This window comes from Durotheca rogersii, assembly GCF_024521655.1.
Source record: "Durotheca rogersii strain YMJ 92031201 chromosome Unknown GGS23scaffold_3, whole genome shotgun sequence".
Taxonomy (NCBI): domain Eukaryota; kingdom Fungi; phylum Ascomycota; class Sordariomycetes; order Xylariales; family Xylariaceae; genus Durotheca; species Durotheca rogersii.
Window position 1 is genome coordinate 2037603 of NW_026251234.1, and position 15367 is coordinate 2052969.

The 15367-nt window shown below is 55.9% G+C and overlaps 4 protein-coding genes across 4 annotated transcripts; 2 read left to right on the forward strand and 2 right to left on the reverse strand.

Moving 5' to 3' along the window:
• Positions 1-479: 479 nt before the first annotated feature.
• On the forward strand, positions 480-2488 carry GGS23DRAFT_552644 (sporulation protein-like protein). The gene is made up of 4 exons (XM_051515414.1): positions 480-854; positions 921-1114; positions 1190-1254; positions 1314-2488. The coding sequence occupies exons 1-4, from the start codon at positions 800-802 to the stop codon at positions 1945-1947; spliced, it is 948 nt and encodes a 315-aa protein (XP_051375608.1). The 5' UTR covers positions 480-799; the 3' UTR covers positions 1948-2488.
• On the reverse strand, positions 2264-3832 carry GGS23DRAFT_294293 (uncharacterized protein). Its single transcript, XM_051512673.1, has 3 exons — positions 3380-3832; positions 3028-3320; positions 2264-2954 (listed from the first exon to the last, which is right to left on the reverse strand). The coding sequence occupies exons 1-3, from the start codon at positions 3525-3527 to the stop codon at positions 2580-2582; spliced, it is 816 nt and encodes a 271-aa protein (XP_051375609.1). The 5' UTR covers positions 3528-3832; the 3' UTR covers positions 2264-2579.
• Positions 3833-4923: 1091 nt separating this feature from the next.
• Positions 4924-12969, forward strand: GGS23DRAFT_603100 (Indigoidine synthase A like protein-domain-containing protein; the record flags this gene model as incomplete). The annotated part of the gene is made up of 7 exons (XM_051519433.1): positions 4924-5346; positions 5432-6091; positions 6377-6603; positions 6658-7576; positions 9479-9619; position 10906; positions 11168-12969. The coding sequence occupies 7 exons, from the start codon at positions 4924-4926 to the stop codon at positions 12967-12969; spliced, it is 4173 nt and encodes a 1390-aa protein (XP_051375610.1).
• An 81-nt stretch (positions 12970-13050) lies between these two features.
• GGS23DRAFT_295013 (uncharacterized protein) lies at positions 13051-14207 on the reverse strand. The gene is made up of 4 exons (XM_051512675.1): positions 14150-14207; positions 13824-13880; positions 13393-13690; positions 13051-13318 (listed from the first exon to the last, which is right to left on the reverse strand). Exons 3-4 carry the CDS (start codon positions 13561-13563, stop codon positions 13133-13135), a joined length of 357 nt encoding a protein of 118 aa, XP_051375611.1. The 5' UTR covers positions 13564-13690; positions 13824-13880; positions 14150-14207; the 3' UTR covers positions 13051-13132.
• Between the last annotated feature and the right edge of the window lie 1160 nt (positions 14208-15367).

The window sequence follows — 15367 nt, forward strand, 5'->3', positions numbered from 1 at the left end:
GAAACGCACCGAAAGGACTGAGCTTAGGTTAGAGGCAGGTACCTAATCTTGGGGACGGTACCGGGCACCTAATCTACCTCGTACAGGTACCTAACGTAAGCCCTACCCGTTCCATCTACCCTTAGGTAGGTGGGTACATGGCCTCCAGCGTGAGGTACCTAAGGTACCTCCTACCTTAGGTACCTACCTGAGGTAAGGTAGTGACCCAAGAGGTTACCTAACCTCGTCCGGAGTTTGTTGCAAATGGCATTTCCGCTCTGCGTAATTGGCCCAAGCTCTCCGCCACAACTCGACCCGGGGCTGGCGGCGGGCGGATCGGCGGATCCTACGCCGAAAAGGGGATACGGGGCGGCCTCGCTGCACATGATTGGCTCGCGGCGTCGAACCTGGAGTTTGCCGTGGGTCTCTGAAATCCCTCCGCTTCGCATGAGTACGTATCTAGGTACCGTTCTTACCGACGTCCGGCTGAGTGTACCTACCTCCTACCGCCCCTTGCCTCCCCCCTGGTCGCGAGCCGAGGCTTCTTCTCTCATTGTCTCTGGCCGATTGCCAGGCCAAATGTCGTCTCTCCATTCATTCTTATAAGACGGCGGGTGTGTGTCGTGGGACTGAGAGGCATCGAGCGCTTACATCTGGCACGTCCACAGAGCTCGACAGCGCTAGTAGCATCAACAGCACCGCCCGCGAGCTGCGCAAGTAGTCTGACCTACGCATTAGCGTATCATTGCATCTTCGCCCTGGGAAATACGCTTCGTTCTTCACTTCGACCTGCAAGCCGCCCCAGCGCAACGTCATCGCCATGCCCATCCCGCCCTCCGAGTATGTCAGCAACGTGTGGAAGCAGGGCATATTCGGTTCGACCCCCGTTCGATTTCGCGCGAAGCGCCTAGTCGCTCTGCTAACAACTCGCTGACGCGCAGATGGTCGTGTTGTCTTCGTAACCGGCGGCGCCGGCACCATCTGCAGCGCCCAGACGAGGGCTCTCGTCCACCTCGGCGCAAACGCCTGCATCATCGGCCGCAGCCAGGAGAAGACCGAGGCCGTCGCGAAAGATCTCGCTACTGCCCGACCCGGTGCCAAGGTCATCGGCATCGGCGGATGTGATGTTAGGGATGTACGTGCGGCCCCGAGAGGCTAACTCCGACCCCCGACCCTCTTCAGAGTATGGACGCTGACGCTGCCGCGACAGCCCGAGAACCTGGTGAAAGCCGCCGAGAGATGTGCCAGAGAGCTCGGCGCGATCGATTTTGTCATGTAAGTAGACCGGTCCTCGCGTCAAGCTGTTTGGCCGAGCTAAACCCCGCACCCCTCAGAGCCGGGGCTGCCGGTAACTTCGTGGCGCCGATTTCCGGCCTGACGTCCAACGGCTTCAAGACGGTCATGGAGATCGACGTGCTGGGGACCTACAACACGGTGAAGGCCACGATCCCGTACCTCGTCGAGTCCGCCGCCCGGAACAAGGGCAGCAAGGACGGGCTCACGGGCGGCAGGATCCTGTTCGTGTCGGCGACCTTCCACTACACGGCGATGCCGATGCAGGCGCACGTGATGGCGGCAAAAGCGTCAGTGGACTCGATCATGGCGTCGGTGGCGGTGGAGTACGGGCCGTACGGCGTGACGTCGAACGTGGTGGCGCCGGGCGGGATCGAGGCGACCGAGGGCCTGATGCGGCTCGCGAGCAGCAAGGTGGACGCGAAGACGGCCGGGGCCGGGATCCCGCTCGGCCGGCTCGGCACCGTCCGCGACATCGCCGACGCTACCGTCTACCTCTTCAGCGACGCAGGCAACTACGTCAACGGCGAGGTCCTCATCGTCGACGGCGCCGACTGGCGCCACCGCGGCATGGGCGTCGGCCTCGACGCCGACATGCGCTACCCCGACTACCTCCTCAAGGGCGAGTTCTCCAAGTTTGTCAAGACCGGTCGCAAGGACAAGTCCAAGCTCTAGACGACAGGATAAAAGAGGGGTGGGAAGAGAGAAAGACGGGTGCACGCGTCACACGTAGGCACGGATACCTGCGTAACTTGCCCGCGTAGCACCCCCAAATCGGCTTCGTTATGTACTCGAAGCGTCGGGCAGTGTCGGGATACTCGCTTCACGCGGGTAGGTAACAGGCACATGACCCATTACGGCCACGAAATCGAAGGCCTCTGGGGCGTGTGAGACATGCTCCTGTCATATATGTAGTCGCATTCGGACGGGGCTCTCTCCCCATTCCCAGGTGGAGGGATACATGGGTACATGTAATGTCGGACAAGGGGTGGGTCAACGATTGGTTCAAGGTCTCTTCATCTCAACTGACTCGCCGCCTTGCATACTCCCTATTCTAGGTATGTAGTATAGTGCGGGATGGGGGCTTAGGTATACGATTAAACAGTTTCCTAGAGATATATGCATACAATAGGTAGTGCATGTGTTTAACGGGGATATGGAAGCAGAATCATACGAGTGAGAGAAGTTACGGCAGAAAATAACGGTATTCTATCAGATGGATAACAAGAAGTACCTAATATATTGCTGTAGGTGTTATACGAATTCTGTAAGTCCTTACGGGTATATATGGATATATGGGTGCAAAGTTAGAAGGCAAATAACGAAGCGATGGCGATCAACGAGGTCCAGTATGCCGCAAGACTCCATTCGACTGAGCTAGCAGCACTTCCCAGGCCGTCACCCGGGCCGGCCTCCGGCTTGAGCGGTCCGATCCCGTCCTGGCTGCCAGCGCTGCCCAAGCCAGACTGTTGGATGATCGTCGAATCGCCCGGCGCGAAGAGGACGCCGACGCTGTTCGCAGCTTGGGCGTCGATCTCTTCCGGCGCCAGCAGAGGGTTGTCGACGGCGTCGCAAGGCGGGTTGTTGCCGGTGAAGTCGATCCGGTTCGTCACCGAGATCGGGACGTCGAAGATGGTGTAATGGTCCTCCCCGTTCAAGCGGAAGTTCTGGCGGATGGAAATCTGCGCGAGTGTGAGTGAAGTCGACCAACCTCGACTACATAGACAGATGAGTGGCCGCGCTGGAGATACTGACGTTGTACGCCCCTCGGTCGCTGTCTGCAGTTGTCGGCCTTCCGTCGCCGACGAGACAGGTCGGCCAGTTCCATTTTACATGCTTGACGGTGCTCCCCGGCTCAGACTGCATGATGTCTCCGAGGCTTACATCGTTCTCCGACGCCGTCCCGTTCGTTATGGTGAAATTCCTCCCCGTGTCGTAGCTGTAGAGGAAGATGGTGATGTTGTGGATACGACTAGGACTGCCGTCGTCGTACGGGGGAAGACTTAATCTGCCGTTGGCAGTTACATCGAGGGCCACCTCGATGGTGTCTGAATATCTGATGCATTAGGCCCTGTTCACCTCACCCCTGGGCATGGGAGAGACATACCTCCCCCGAGAGGCGTGCCTGGCTGTGGCGCATTGAGGACAGCGAAGCCAGGTGTGAATATCTGGCCGCCCGCGATCGTAAATTCGAGAGCCGATATGCAGGGCGCGAGTGCTGAGAAAAGGACGGTGACGTAAGTTGAAGACACCATCTGGGTCTGTTGGGTTGCGTCTGGCTGAGAGACGCGCTGAGACAGACTACGAAGGGACTATGAAGGAGATAGGCGAGAGGGTAAGGGGGATTACCACATCGCCAGGTGCGGAAGGAAGACTATACACCGATTCAACTTATAGGGTTGCCACACAGTGGGTGCTCTATAAGCAATCGGTAGGTGAGTAGGAAGGAAATTATTCAGATACTATCGAAAAGAATGATAGCGAGATGAGATGCGGTAGCCGAAGGGCGATTCGAGTGGTTATTAGGTAGGTATGTCTATGTACTACGCGGTAATAGTAATCTGGGTGAATTATGACTAGCACGGCACCCCTGGCCGACTTCGAGAACTTGGGGGTCCCACGGCACAGGACGTGCCGGGCCCTCGATCATCCTGCCTAGCATGCATGATCATGTCGAACATACCGGGTTACCTGCCTCGAGGATTTCTCGCATATCTTCCCGACGGCGAGAGGGAGTTTCTCCCTTATCGGACCCCTGCTCGGATCGTACGCTTATGTATGCGTGGTGTTTCTCGCCATCGCGCGAGAAAAGAGAGGACGCTGGTGCGTTTAAACAGCGCTATAAACGTGCTGATTAGCCATTCTGGCTATACTACGATTCCCAGGTTCTCGGGTTGCGAAGACGGGGGTGGTTTTAGAAGGACGATGAAGCTCACGAGGGGAGCCCCCCGCGGTTTCAGGTTTAAGATTGCAACGTCGAGGGCGCACGGACCGCAAATCCCGGGGGCACTTTTATCAGTCAATAGGTCTGATTAACAGGTAGCTACGTACAGGTCCTCATAGCATAAGTTATATGCATTACTCAGTACTATAAGCGAGAGTTAAGGTGCTTCTACTACCTACGATATATGAGTAAAGAGCCCTTGGCTTGTAGGAGGCCAGGTACCTAGGTACCTTAGCTCGATGCTAGCGTTGTCCACAAGTACTCGTCTCCCGCCTCAGGTACCTAGGTACCTACCTATCTCAGGTAACCCTGTCCGCGTTTTCATTGCTCGTGGCTCTCGCCTCTACTGCTTTTCTTCTAACCCCGACACGACGTGCTGATCTTTACTAGGTACGTGCCTACATTTGACAACAGCCACGAATTTACGACTTCGTCGACTTGCGTGAGACTTCAACCCGCTGACAGGCGCGAAGGTAACGTGTACTACGTGCTTACATACCTACCCAGATTTCATGTAGGAAGCGCCATAGACCTGCCTCTCCATATAGGAACATTGTGTAAGCCTCCCCCTTAACAAGAAAGTAGATAAATAACCTACACCGATCTCTACCCTCCCTCCCTATCTAGCGCACGTCGTCAGCACTGATTTGCGAGTAGTTGCCGTCGTCTGTCTAGGGGTACTCATAAGCATCTGGCAACCCGCCACAATGATGTCTCTACACAGGCCGTGGCTCTCGGCTCGAAACTATTGTCGCCATTACGGCCGACAAGCTTTGCTTGCACGTGCTGGTCGACGGCGTTTTTCGACTTCCCAGAGAACGGGATGCATCTCAGCCCTGGGAAACGTCTCGGCTTTAAAGGATATACTGAGAATATCCGAAGAGGTTACTGACGCTCTGGCTACCAACAAACCTGTTGTGGCGCTCGAAACCACCATTTATACTCACGGCGCTCTAGGCAATGATCTGGACCTAGAGGGGATCGTCCGGCGCAATGGTGGTGTCCCTGCCGTCGTTGGCATTCTCGGAGGCGTGCCCACGGTCGGCCTCCTGCCAGAGGAGGTGGCACGCATGGTCGAGGGTTCGCCGAAGAAAGCCTCTAGGCGAGATCTTGCCTATATTGTTGGCATGGTATGCTTGAACCCTTGTACCTATATGCCTCCCGAGTTCATGTTTGCCCCCCCGCGTTCCCCTTTCTGAGTGCGAATTTGTGTAGGGGATGGCGGGCAAGAAAATCCACGGAGGCACTACGGTTGCGGGCACCATGGTTCTGGCCAGGCTTGCTGGAATTCGGGTCTTTGGCAGCGGCGGTCTCGGTGGTGTCCACCGGGGTGGGCACGATTCACTCGACATATCTGCCGATCTCACCGAACTTGGGCGAACTAGGATGGCTGTTATCTGCAGCGGTTGCAAAGGATTCCTTGATATCCCTAGAACCTTGGAGTACCTGGAGACTCAGGGTGTGCTCGTATCGACCTTCGTCGACGGTCGAACGGGTGCCGTGGACTTCCCAGCCTTTTGGGCGCGGGACAGCGGCATAAAAAGTCCTTCTGTCGTGCAAGACGAGGAACAAGCAGCCGCCATGATCTTGGCCCAGGAGAGATTGGGTATTGAGTCGGGAATTCTCTTCGCTAACCCGATACCCGAGGAATATTCCATCTCGAGGAGTGAGATGGATGGCGTTATTGAACAGGCAGTCCGGGAATCAACCGAGCAGGGTGCCCGCGGCAGCGACAATACGCCTTTTATTCTCAAGAGAATTAGACAACTCACTGATGGGCGCAGTGTGCCGGCGAACAAAGCCCTCGTGCAAGCAAATGTTGAACGGGCCACTAAAATAGCTGTCGCGCTTTCGCAGCTCACCGCGGGGGGTTCCGTATCTTACAATAATTCGTAAGCTTCGAGCTTCTCCTGGCTTTGATTACAGAGAAGTCCAACTTATAGGGCCCAGGGTGGAACAGCAGAGCGAATTTTCAAGGAGCCGGAGTGCATCGACAGAGGATAACCCAAGCGAGGCAAAGGTATGGGTAAATATACGTGTAGACTCCATGCACTCTGGGAAGTCCCAAGTAAGAGAGAGCATCCGTAGGTGGGGAAGACCGAATACATTTTGCTTGACCTCTGCGACTGCGAAGCTCTGGAGCTTGGCTGACAATCGAAGGCTGCTTCTCAGGCTGATATCCTCGTCGCTGGTTCTGTGGCCGTAGACTTGAGCTGTGACTACGCTGGCGAAGACTCCCTAGAACATCCGACTCCTCATCTTCACACATCGAACCCAGCGCATATCGGCCAATCCGTCGGGGGCGTCGGCCACAACGTAGCGCTCGCTGCCCACAAGATCATGCAGGGGTCCAAAGTGAGACTCTGCAGCCTAATTGGCGATGACCTGTCAGTTACCAAAATCGCATCGATCCTCATTGTGGCGGCTGCTAATCAAAGCAGGGCTGGTTCGACAATATTATCATCCTTACGTGCCAGCGGGATGGACACGTCGTGCATTCATCAGCTGAGCCGCCAACAGTACCCGGCCAACCGGACCGCCCAATACGTGGCAGTCAACGATGCTAACAAGAACCTAGTCCTCGCCATGGCGGATATGGGGATATTCACAGCTCACTCTTTCCCGCAGCACTGGAGGTCTACGGTAAGAGGGTCGAGGCCCAAGTGGCTCGTGGTTGACGCCAATTGGACGGATCGCGACATCCGGGCCTGGATACAAGCCGGGAAGCGAAACCAGGCCCGGGTGGTCTTCGAGCCGGTGTCCAAGGAGAAGTCGTCGCGCCTGTTCTGCACGGAGAAGGACGTGGAGCGCCTGGGCGTGTTCCCGCACTCCAGCGTCGACCTGGCGACGCCGAACCACTACGAACTGGCGGCCATGCACGCGGCGGCGCAGCGGCACGAGTACCTCGACGACTCGCGGTGGTGGGAGGTCATCGACGCGCTCGGCATGCGGGGCGCGCGGGACCGCTTCGTCCAGCTGACGTCGGCCAGCATGACGGACGCCGGCATCCCGCAGCAGGCCGTGCAGCTCCTCCCGTACATACCGACGATCGTCACCAAGGTGGGCAGCGGCGGCTCCCTGCTGACGATGGCGCTGGCGAGGGACCACCCTCGCCTCGCGAGCGCGGCCCACGACAGATTCATCCTCTCGAGGTGCCCTAGCGGCAGCTCCGACATCGGGGGCGTCTACATGCGCATGTTCCCCGCGGCGGAGCAGGTCGACGACGTGGTGTCGGTAAACGGCGTCGGCGACACCTTCCTCGGCGTGTTAGTCGCTGGCCTGGCTCAGGGCGGCCGGGTGGAAGACCTGGTCGACATCGCTCAGAAGGCGGCGGTCCTGACGCTCCGCAGCCCCCAGTCCGTGAGCGATGATCTGGGCATACTCAGGGACGAACTAGCTGCCGCTGCTTCCTCGCATTCCTGGTGACACTGGTGTGTTCACGCAGTCCAAGTCCCCTCTAGGCACCGAGGAGGCAAGGCTGGCTTGAATAGAGAGGCGTGGGGGGAAAAACCGGGTGCGTATGAAGAATTACGGCGACTGCCGATCTTCTTGTGAATTCATGTGAGAGTATTTATATTTATACGCCCAGATATAATACATACACATATATACTGTTACCTCCTAGGACCTCTTTGGACGAAGGGTGCCTGTATAAGATGAGGAGGTTCAGGGGGGATGTACCTGCTTCTAGCGTGTACCTAGGCGGTGTGTACCCAACGTGCTGGCGGGAAGCATGTCAAGATTCAAATCGACCCGGGTAGGACTTACATTGATCAGGTGCATCCACCGAGTCCAGCCTCGTAACAGAACGTACCGCTGTCAATTGCTGGACTCGTCCATTGTTACCAGCCACCGTAGTGGAGGCGAATGTCGACGAGATGTGCGCTCGGAAGTGTATCGATTGTCTAGTGGTTCGTGGAGGTGTTAGCTTCACCGTTTGCGCCAGATAGTATGGGCAATAGGGTTCTTCCGTCCAAGTCTTCTGATCGGCACGCTCTCGTTCCAGAATCCCTCGAGGCCCCGTAGCGATCGTCTTCTCTTGGGGATAGCTCCTACTCCTGATTGCCCACGATGGGGTTCGCGGAGACGGCACGTGTTTGAAAGGAGCTGATGCGAATTCCATGCTTTCAAGCCACCGGACACCGGAATGCGCGGTGACAACCCGGTCTGCTACGGAGGCTGTGATTACACGCACAGCTCGGTCAATTGTGAGTAGCCCCGCCATCTTGTTACCCATCTTCTGAAGCCTCTGGGTCCTTCCGTGCCTGGCGAAGGGTCTTCATCATCGATGGATAGAGCCCTGACTCTAACCTCTTCCACCTCTTACCATTAGGAAACACATCCCTCCGCAGTCTATCGACACACGAAATTGATGGTCAGTAGTATGGCCAGAAATTTTTTTCCGCCTTCACGAGAAACTCCCTCGTCGACAATCACTCCTTTCTTCTTCTCCGCTAATCCGGCATCGCTTTCGTAATCCCAACCATTGAACCCTGTCGGTCCGATATGTCGACCGTTTGCATCGTAATGGATACATAGCCAGAAAAGTACCCAGAAGAACGACTCCAGGTCGTGCATGAACGAGTGCTGCTTGCCTGGTAGTGCTCCGATTGACATGGGAGCCCTCGAGGCGGTCTTTCCCTTCGCTCCTGAGGCGCCGTCTCGCTGCTCCTTTATAGCGAGGTCGAGGTCGATCAGAAGCGAAGGCCAGGACGGGTTAAACTGTCTTCATTTATTATCAGATTGTTGATTGATACGTCCCTATGAAGTATGCCTGCCTTATATGAAGACTCGTGGCCTTTGAGACAGCCCTCTACCGCGTAGAGCGGCGAGCAACGAGGACGTAGAGCTCGCTTTATAAATAGGCTGGCCATAATCTCGGGGGATAATACGCCGATGAACCCGGTTCGGCAGTGGACGGATGATCTTCATTGGGGATACTGAAAAGGATCGCTTGCTCGGGGGTAAAAGGGAATCAGTTTGGCTAGATGACCGCTTCTTACTGCCACTATGACCTTTCCGGGACGAATTCACCACCGCGTCGTTTGGCCGTATTGGACGTCCTGGCCGGTAGTTCGTGGCTGTCGTAACATCTAACCCCCTTCGAACATTGTCCCGGACATCATCATCAATCCCGCGAATCTGAACTGTCTCGTGATAATAATACCGAGCCACATTAACAACGCCTTTTTCGGTCACTTCACGTAAGAGCTCGCCTTCCTCATGGCGCTCAACGTATTGCCGTGAATCTTTGACGGTCAGCGGTATTTCTGGATGTTCTTCGGAATGAGCCTTCCAACAGGTGGTCGCCCGGCCGGCTATACACCGCCCCCGCTGCATCATTTTATCAATAATGATCTTCTCCGTGAAACCGCTCCGTTCGATTATAAAAAAGCGTTCTTCGTTTGTCGTGAATAGGGTTTGATCAAACCCGAGTTCGTCTTCACCCATCCATAGAAAGCCGAGGATCGTGAAAACAACCCGAAATCCATCCTGGTTAATATTAAATTGCTCAGAAGCGATACCACCAAGCCTTCCAAAGGCCCATACTCTCATGAGAGATCCATAGATGGTAAATCCTAGAACAAAGCGACGGGTATCCTGTGCAGCGAGTACTTCTCTCGCGTAGGTCCCGAGATCAAGCTATGCTTCTGAGGGCGTATCGGCAGGTGGGTTACTCTTTAGCTCTCCTGGCACAAGGATCTGGGACCAGCGGTATCTCGAATCTTCCCCAACGCTCACAAACCCGATATCCATTTTGCGTTTTCCTACGGAGCCGCCAATCGGCGTATCAGATTGTGCCAATACCATCCGTGGGTGTCCTGGGTTAGGCTTACGAGCCTCTGCAAAAGCCGTCAACCCTTCACAAAAGCCCGCAAACCAACAGAGGACGTCGTTTTGTTCCGCCGCCTCCGGCCAACCCACCCAGCCGTTGCTGAAGAGCGGGCTGGCACCCCCCTACACACTGCTGAAAATATGCCTCAGATGCTGCGGCTAGGTCGGACACGCCAGCAAAATACGCAAAGTTAGGGTGCCCGACATACATGAGGCCAAGCTCCTGTTTCAGTAGGGCATCAACGAATTTGCGGTGTTCCAATGGGTTCGCGAAGCTACTGGTGTTACGCAGCCAGGGGGTTGGTTGGATAGAAGATGCTGTCCGGAAAGGAGGTGGGGTGGATTCGGCGACGGCACTGTAGACTTGATCCCAGATGGAAGAACGGTCGGGGTTATCGGGAAGAGCCAAGCTTAGAAGGGGCCGAACATGATCGGGGTCGAAGTTGTCAGACGTGATGGATGCACCAAGTCTAGTGATTCCGACTTAGAGCGATTCCCCGCTAGCTGCCCTGAGATGAAGAGCAGCTGGAAGTGTCATCAATGCCGATAGAAGGATGACGGCGAGATCCTGGAGATCTAACTACAGGAAATCCGATAACCATATTGAGTGAAAACCACGAGGCTGCGCAACTCGGCTCATCTTCCCGACCAAGTCGTTCTAGGGCGGCAGGATCGCCAGGCATGCTTGTGCGTTCGCAGATCGAGCCGAACGAGGAGAGGAAAGCATAAAGCCCAGGCCCGATAGGATTGCTCTCAATTACCTTTGACAGCTGTTGGTCCATCATGAGTTGGACAGTTGAGGGAAAGATGAGAGTAAGTATGTAGGCCTAGCCACTTTGGCTAGGCCGTTACAGGGTTATTGTGGAGCTCGGTTTCCGCTACAGCGCCACAGGTCGACGTCACTCGTCGCGCCCGCAGGTACCTTGCACTCGAATGAGAACAGGGGGCTCTGATTGGAGGGTGGGACAGGTTGGGAAGAGAGAAAAAAAGAGTAAAAAAACGGGAGCCACCACCATACAAACTACGATTTAGAAGACTTAATCTACCTACCCAAACTCATCCCAGCCGGGTTTCTGCTAGCAATCGAATTTCTACCCTCAGCTTTGTTTCGATAAGCAAATCGTGCGATGCCTCCGAACCGGCCGGAGGGTGACAATGACTCCGTGTCCTCGTCCGCACAGGACGAACTCGAGTTCGCCAGCGACGAAGGAGCGTCGCACACTTACCAAGCGCAAACAATCGACAAGGACTCGGATGAGGAGGAACTCGAACGATTTGTGCTCGGCGATGCCGCAAGTTTCCGTCACAATCTATTTCGCGACGAATCGAAGGCTGGCGGCGCCGGCCTCGCCCCTCGGACCGATCGCGAGGGAGGAGAAGACGAACCCGAGTCCGATTTAGAAGCTGTGGACGATGCGGATCTCTTTGCCTTCGACCTCCAAGGCGCTGCATCCAAGGGATACGAGGAATCTGCCGTGGTGTCCGCCGCGAAGAGTCGGGAAATCGCGGAGAAGGACAAGCCCGCATGGGAAGATAGCGACGACGAGCGTTTGACTGTGTCGCTAGCCAGTCTCAGCCAGCTACGGAGGCTGCGGGTCAGCGAGGCAGACGATGTCGTAAACGGCGCTGAGTATACGAGGCGGCTACGGCAGGAATACCTGCGGCTAAATCCTTACCCCGGGTGGGCACGAGAGGCCGACGAGCGCCCCGCGAAGCGTCGACGGCGGTCCTCTGCGACGACGAGCGACTCGGAGGTATCTAGTGAAGAGGCAAGTGACGACGACCATATCGAAGTGTCTGCGTTGCCATTGGACGCTCTTCTTCGGGATGCCAAGAGATTGCAAAGTCGCAAGACAGGAAAGACAAAAAAGCTTCGCCCGGAAGTCATCGATATTCAAAGATCACGAGACATCCCCGATACACACAAGGCTGCCGTTACGTCTCTCGCCTTCCATCCCAAATACCCCGTCCTCCTATCTACCAGCGTGTCCTCGGTACTGTACTTGCATCACATAGACCCGACAGCTCATCCGAGGCCGAACCCCCTCTTGACTTCCGTCCAGGTCAAGCAGGTGCCTATCCAGAGAGCCGAATTCTTACGCCCTGTCGGCGACATGATTTTTTTTGCTGGGCGGCGGCGATACATCCACTCCTGGGACCTAGCGACGGGAACTGTACAAAAAACTCACAGGATACAAGGCCATCAGCTGGAACAGAAGACATGGGAACATTTCAAACTCAGCCCCTGCGGAAAATACCTAGGCCTAGTTGCTTCGACAAGAAAAGGCGGCGGCATCATCAATATCTTGAGCGCCGACACCATGCAATGGATCGCTGCTGCAAGACTGGACAGCAGAGGCGGGATCGCAGATTTCTGCTGGTGGAGTAACGGGCGCGGTCTTACCATCCTAGGCCAGAATGGTCAGGTCGGCGAATGGAACATGGAGACGAGGCGCTTTCTAGCGATATGGAACGATGAGGGTTCCAACAGCGGAACGGTGATAGCGCTCGGTGGTCTCGATGGTCCTGTCCTTCTCGGAAACGATCGCTGGGTAGCGATCGGGTCGAGTAGCGGCGTGGCTAACATATATGACCGGAACGCCTTAATCTTACCCTCAGAAGACGACGAAATAAAGATCGAAGAGCGACCGACGCCTATCCGGAGACTCATGCAGCTCACGACGGCGGTGACGGTGCTGACCTTCAGCCCCGACGGACAACTGCTGGCGTTCGGCAGCAAGCATAAAAAGGACGCCTTGAAACTCGCACACCTGCCAAGCTGCACAGTCTACAGGAACTGGCCGACAGAGCAGACGCCGCTCGGTAGAATCTCAGAGGTAGCATTCGGGAGGAAGAGCGACTTGCTGGCTATTGGCAACGACTCGGGCACAATTAGACTATGGGAGATCCGACACTAGATATTTCGGGAATTACGGGAATCTTCCGCAAATAGATGCTGCCTACCCACACAGACACGCACGCACATACACCCTTTACATAGCATACAATATTCCCAATCAGGGGTGCCTGACAATATTCCGAGACTGACGGGGATGCCTTACCCGTCCTTCCCGCCCCACGTTAGAAAATGTGGGCAAGTAGGCTTCGAAGCGGACTCTTCTCCTGTATGTGACGTTTAGGGTAAATCTTCCCGCTATTTCTCGTATACTTAGCGAGCTGGGTGCTATTTGGAAAGCGGTGGGGCGCGCAACCCGCCTCGACATTGTCGAGGAAATCGACGATGTTGACCCAGACGCCCTTGAGAGCCTTGCGAAGTGGAGATGAGGTTAGCTAGCGCTAGTAACGCAACGTGTTATCGCCCGGGTCCTTCTTATACCTACCTTTCGACACTGGGTCTTACTGGCGAACTGCTCCTCGAAGCCCAGATCCGCCATCAAGCGTTGCCAATCGGGAAGATCGCCCGGTCCAAAGTAGCGGGCCCAGTCCGATACGACCTTCTCCTGGACGCTAGACTTGACGCCCTTCTTCGCCTTCCTCTTCGGTCCTGCCATGATCGGTGTGGCTGCCTCGAGGTATTACTACCTAGCTCGTCGATCTTAGTACGCGGTACCTGTTGATCACTTGTTGGAGGAGGATGGAATTGAGGACGAGTCGACGTTGCGTTGTCACGGTGCCTAGCTGCTTATCAGCAGCTCCCTGGTTAGCGAAATAGTAGAGGGTAACGCGCCTTAAGAAGAGAGTTGTTAGTTGAAAGATCATATTGCGAGAATCGACGCGTCTTTCCTAGAAGCAGGGAGCACTAGCATCATACCCTGGGATTCAGCTATCCTCTCCCTCCTTCTCCCCTCTCTGTTTTCTTTCTCTCTGTCTGTCTACGTATTTGCAGCTGGTCTCGAGCGCTCTCCGTACAAACGGAGGCGTGCGTGCAGGGCTACTTGAAGAGGGCTTAGGCCCTCCGCAGTAGCGCGGGAGTGTAAGGCGGTAGTGGCCGCGAAGGAGAACATGTGTCCCATCGCCAGCACAAAAGAGGTAATCGTGGAGTATTACGTGGGGCAAAGCAAGCGAGCTCATCGCCCTGCCTGGTCGTGGACCAGGGGGGCGAGAGGGGGGGATACAAGTTAAAATGATAACACATACCTATTTAGTTCCTGTGAGACAACATGACAGCACGACAGCACGACAGCAGCGGGGAACTACCTGGGTAACGAGTGAGTAAGAGCGTTAAGTGACAGCTCGGATCAGGCTCTACACATACCTACCTAATACACACATATGCACAAGCACCCCTCATGCACTAGGGATGCTTTCACGATTGCCTGGTTCCAATGAACGCCCTCGCTGCCGCCTTGGGCCAGTCTCACTCAGCTCGAAGCAACCCGAAGGGTCTCCAGTTACAGCGGGTATCAACAAGCGCGCGGAATCCTACCGCAAGCCCAGGAGACTTCTTCCCGAGGTCTTGGTACCTACCTAAGTGGGCCATCATGAGGTGGGCCTACCCGGCATCTACCGAGAGGAGAGGGGGAGAAGAGGCCGACGATGGTAGGCAAACGCGTGCTCGGACGGATGGGTTACTTGCATGTACTCGCGGGTCTTCTGGTTACCAGCCTGCGGCCCGATCCCAAGCCTATTTGCGCATCAATAACTGACGGGCGTGCCATTGGTCGAGAGGATCGTTATTAAATGACGATGAGCCATGTGTACGCTCTGGGGCGCCTCCGGAACGACGCCCCCCCCCCCTCCCCCCAACCACGACGCACATAAAACGAGCGGGGGTCGGGTTTTGATGACACGAACGCAGACGCCACGGCCGGGCTACGTCGGCTAAGAGATAAGTGAACACCAGGCAAGTCGTCATTGGGATCGGACGTCAGCACTGATCGGACGAATGAGGATCATGCCACTGCGTTGTTCTCCCTCCGGCCCTTGTCCTCAAACCAGGGTCACATGGATACCCAACCGGCGGTAGACGCCGCCCCAGGCTCGTCTAATTGGACCGACGTGCCCCTTTTGTTTCCCTCCTCTCGCGCGCGTTTCCCGACTCCGTGGGTTGCACCGCGAGCGTGTAGGCAGACCGGTGCCTCCAGCTTAATGGCCGTGCTAAGTACGATGCGACGGGCTAAGTTTCGATCTAAGAACGGGCGTAAGGCACGAAGAGGCAAAGCGAGCGGGAGTCATATATGGGGGAAGCCCCAATCAGACGATGCGTAGATCCATCGTATGGACCAACACGGCGCAGCCGGTAGGCCGGTCAATCTCGGAATGCGGATGGCAATGCTGTGGCATGTTTTTTTTTACACCTTACGGTAGATTGTCAGCCCTAACTGATTCGGGTACACGGCTCCTTAGGCGGCGCGC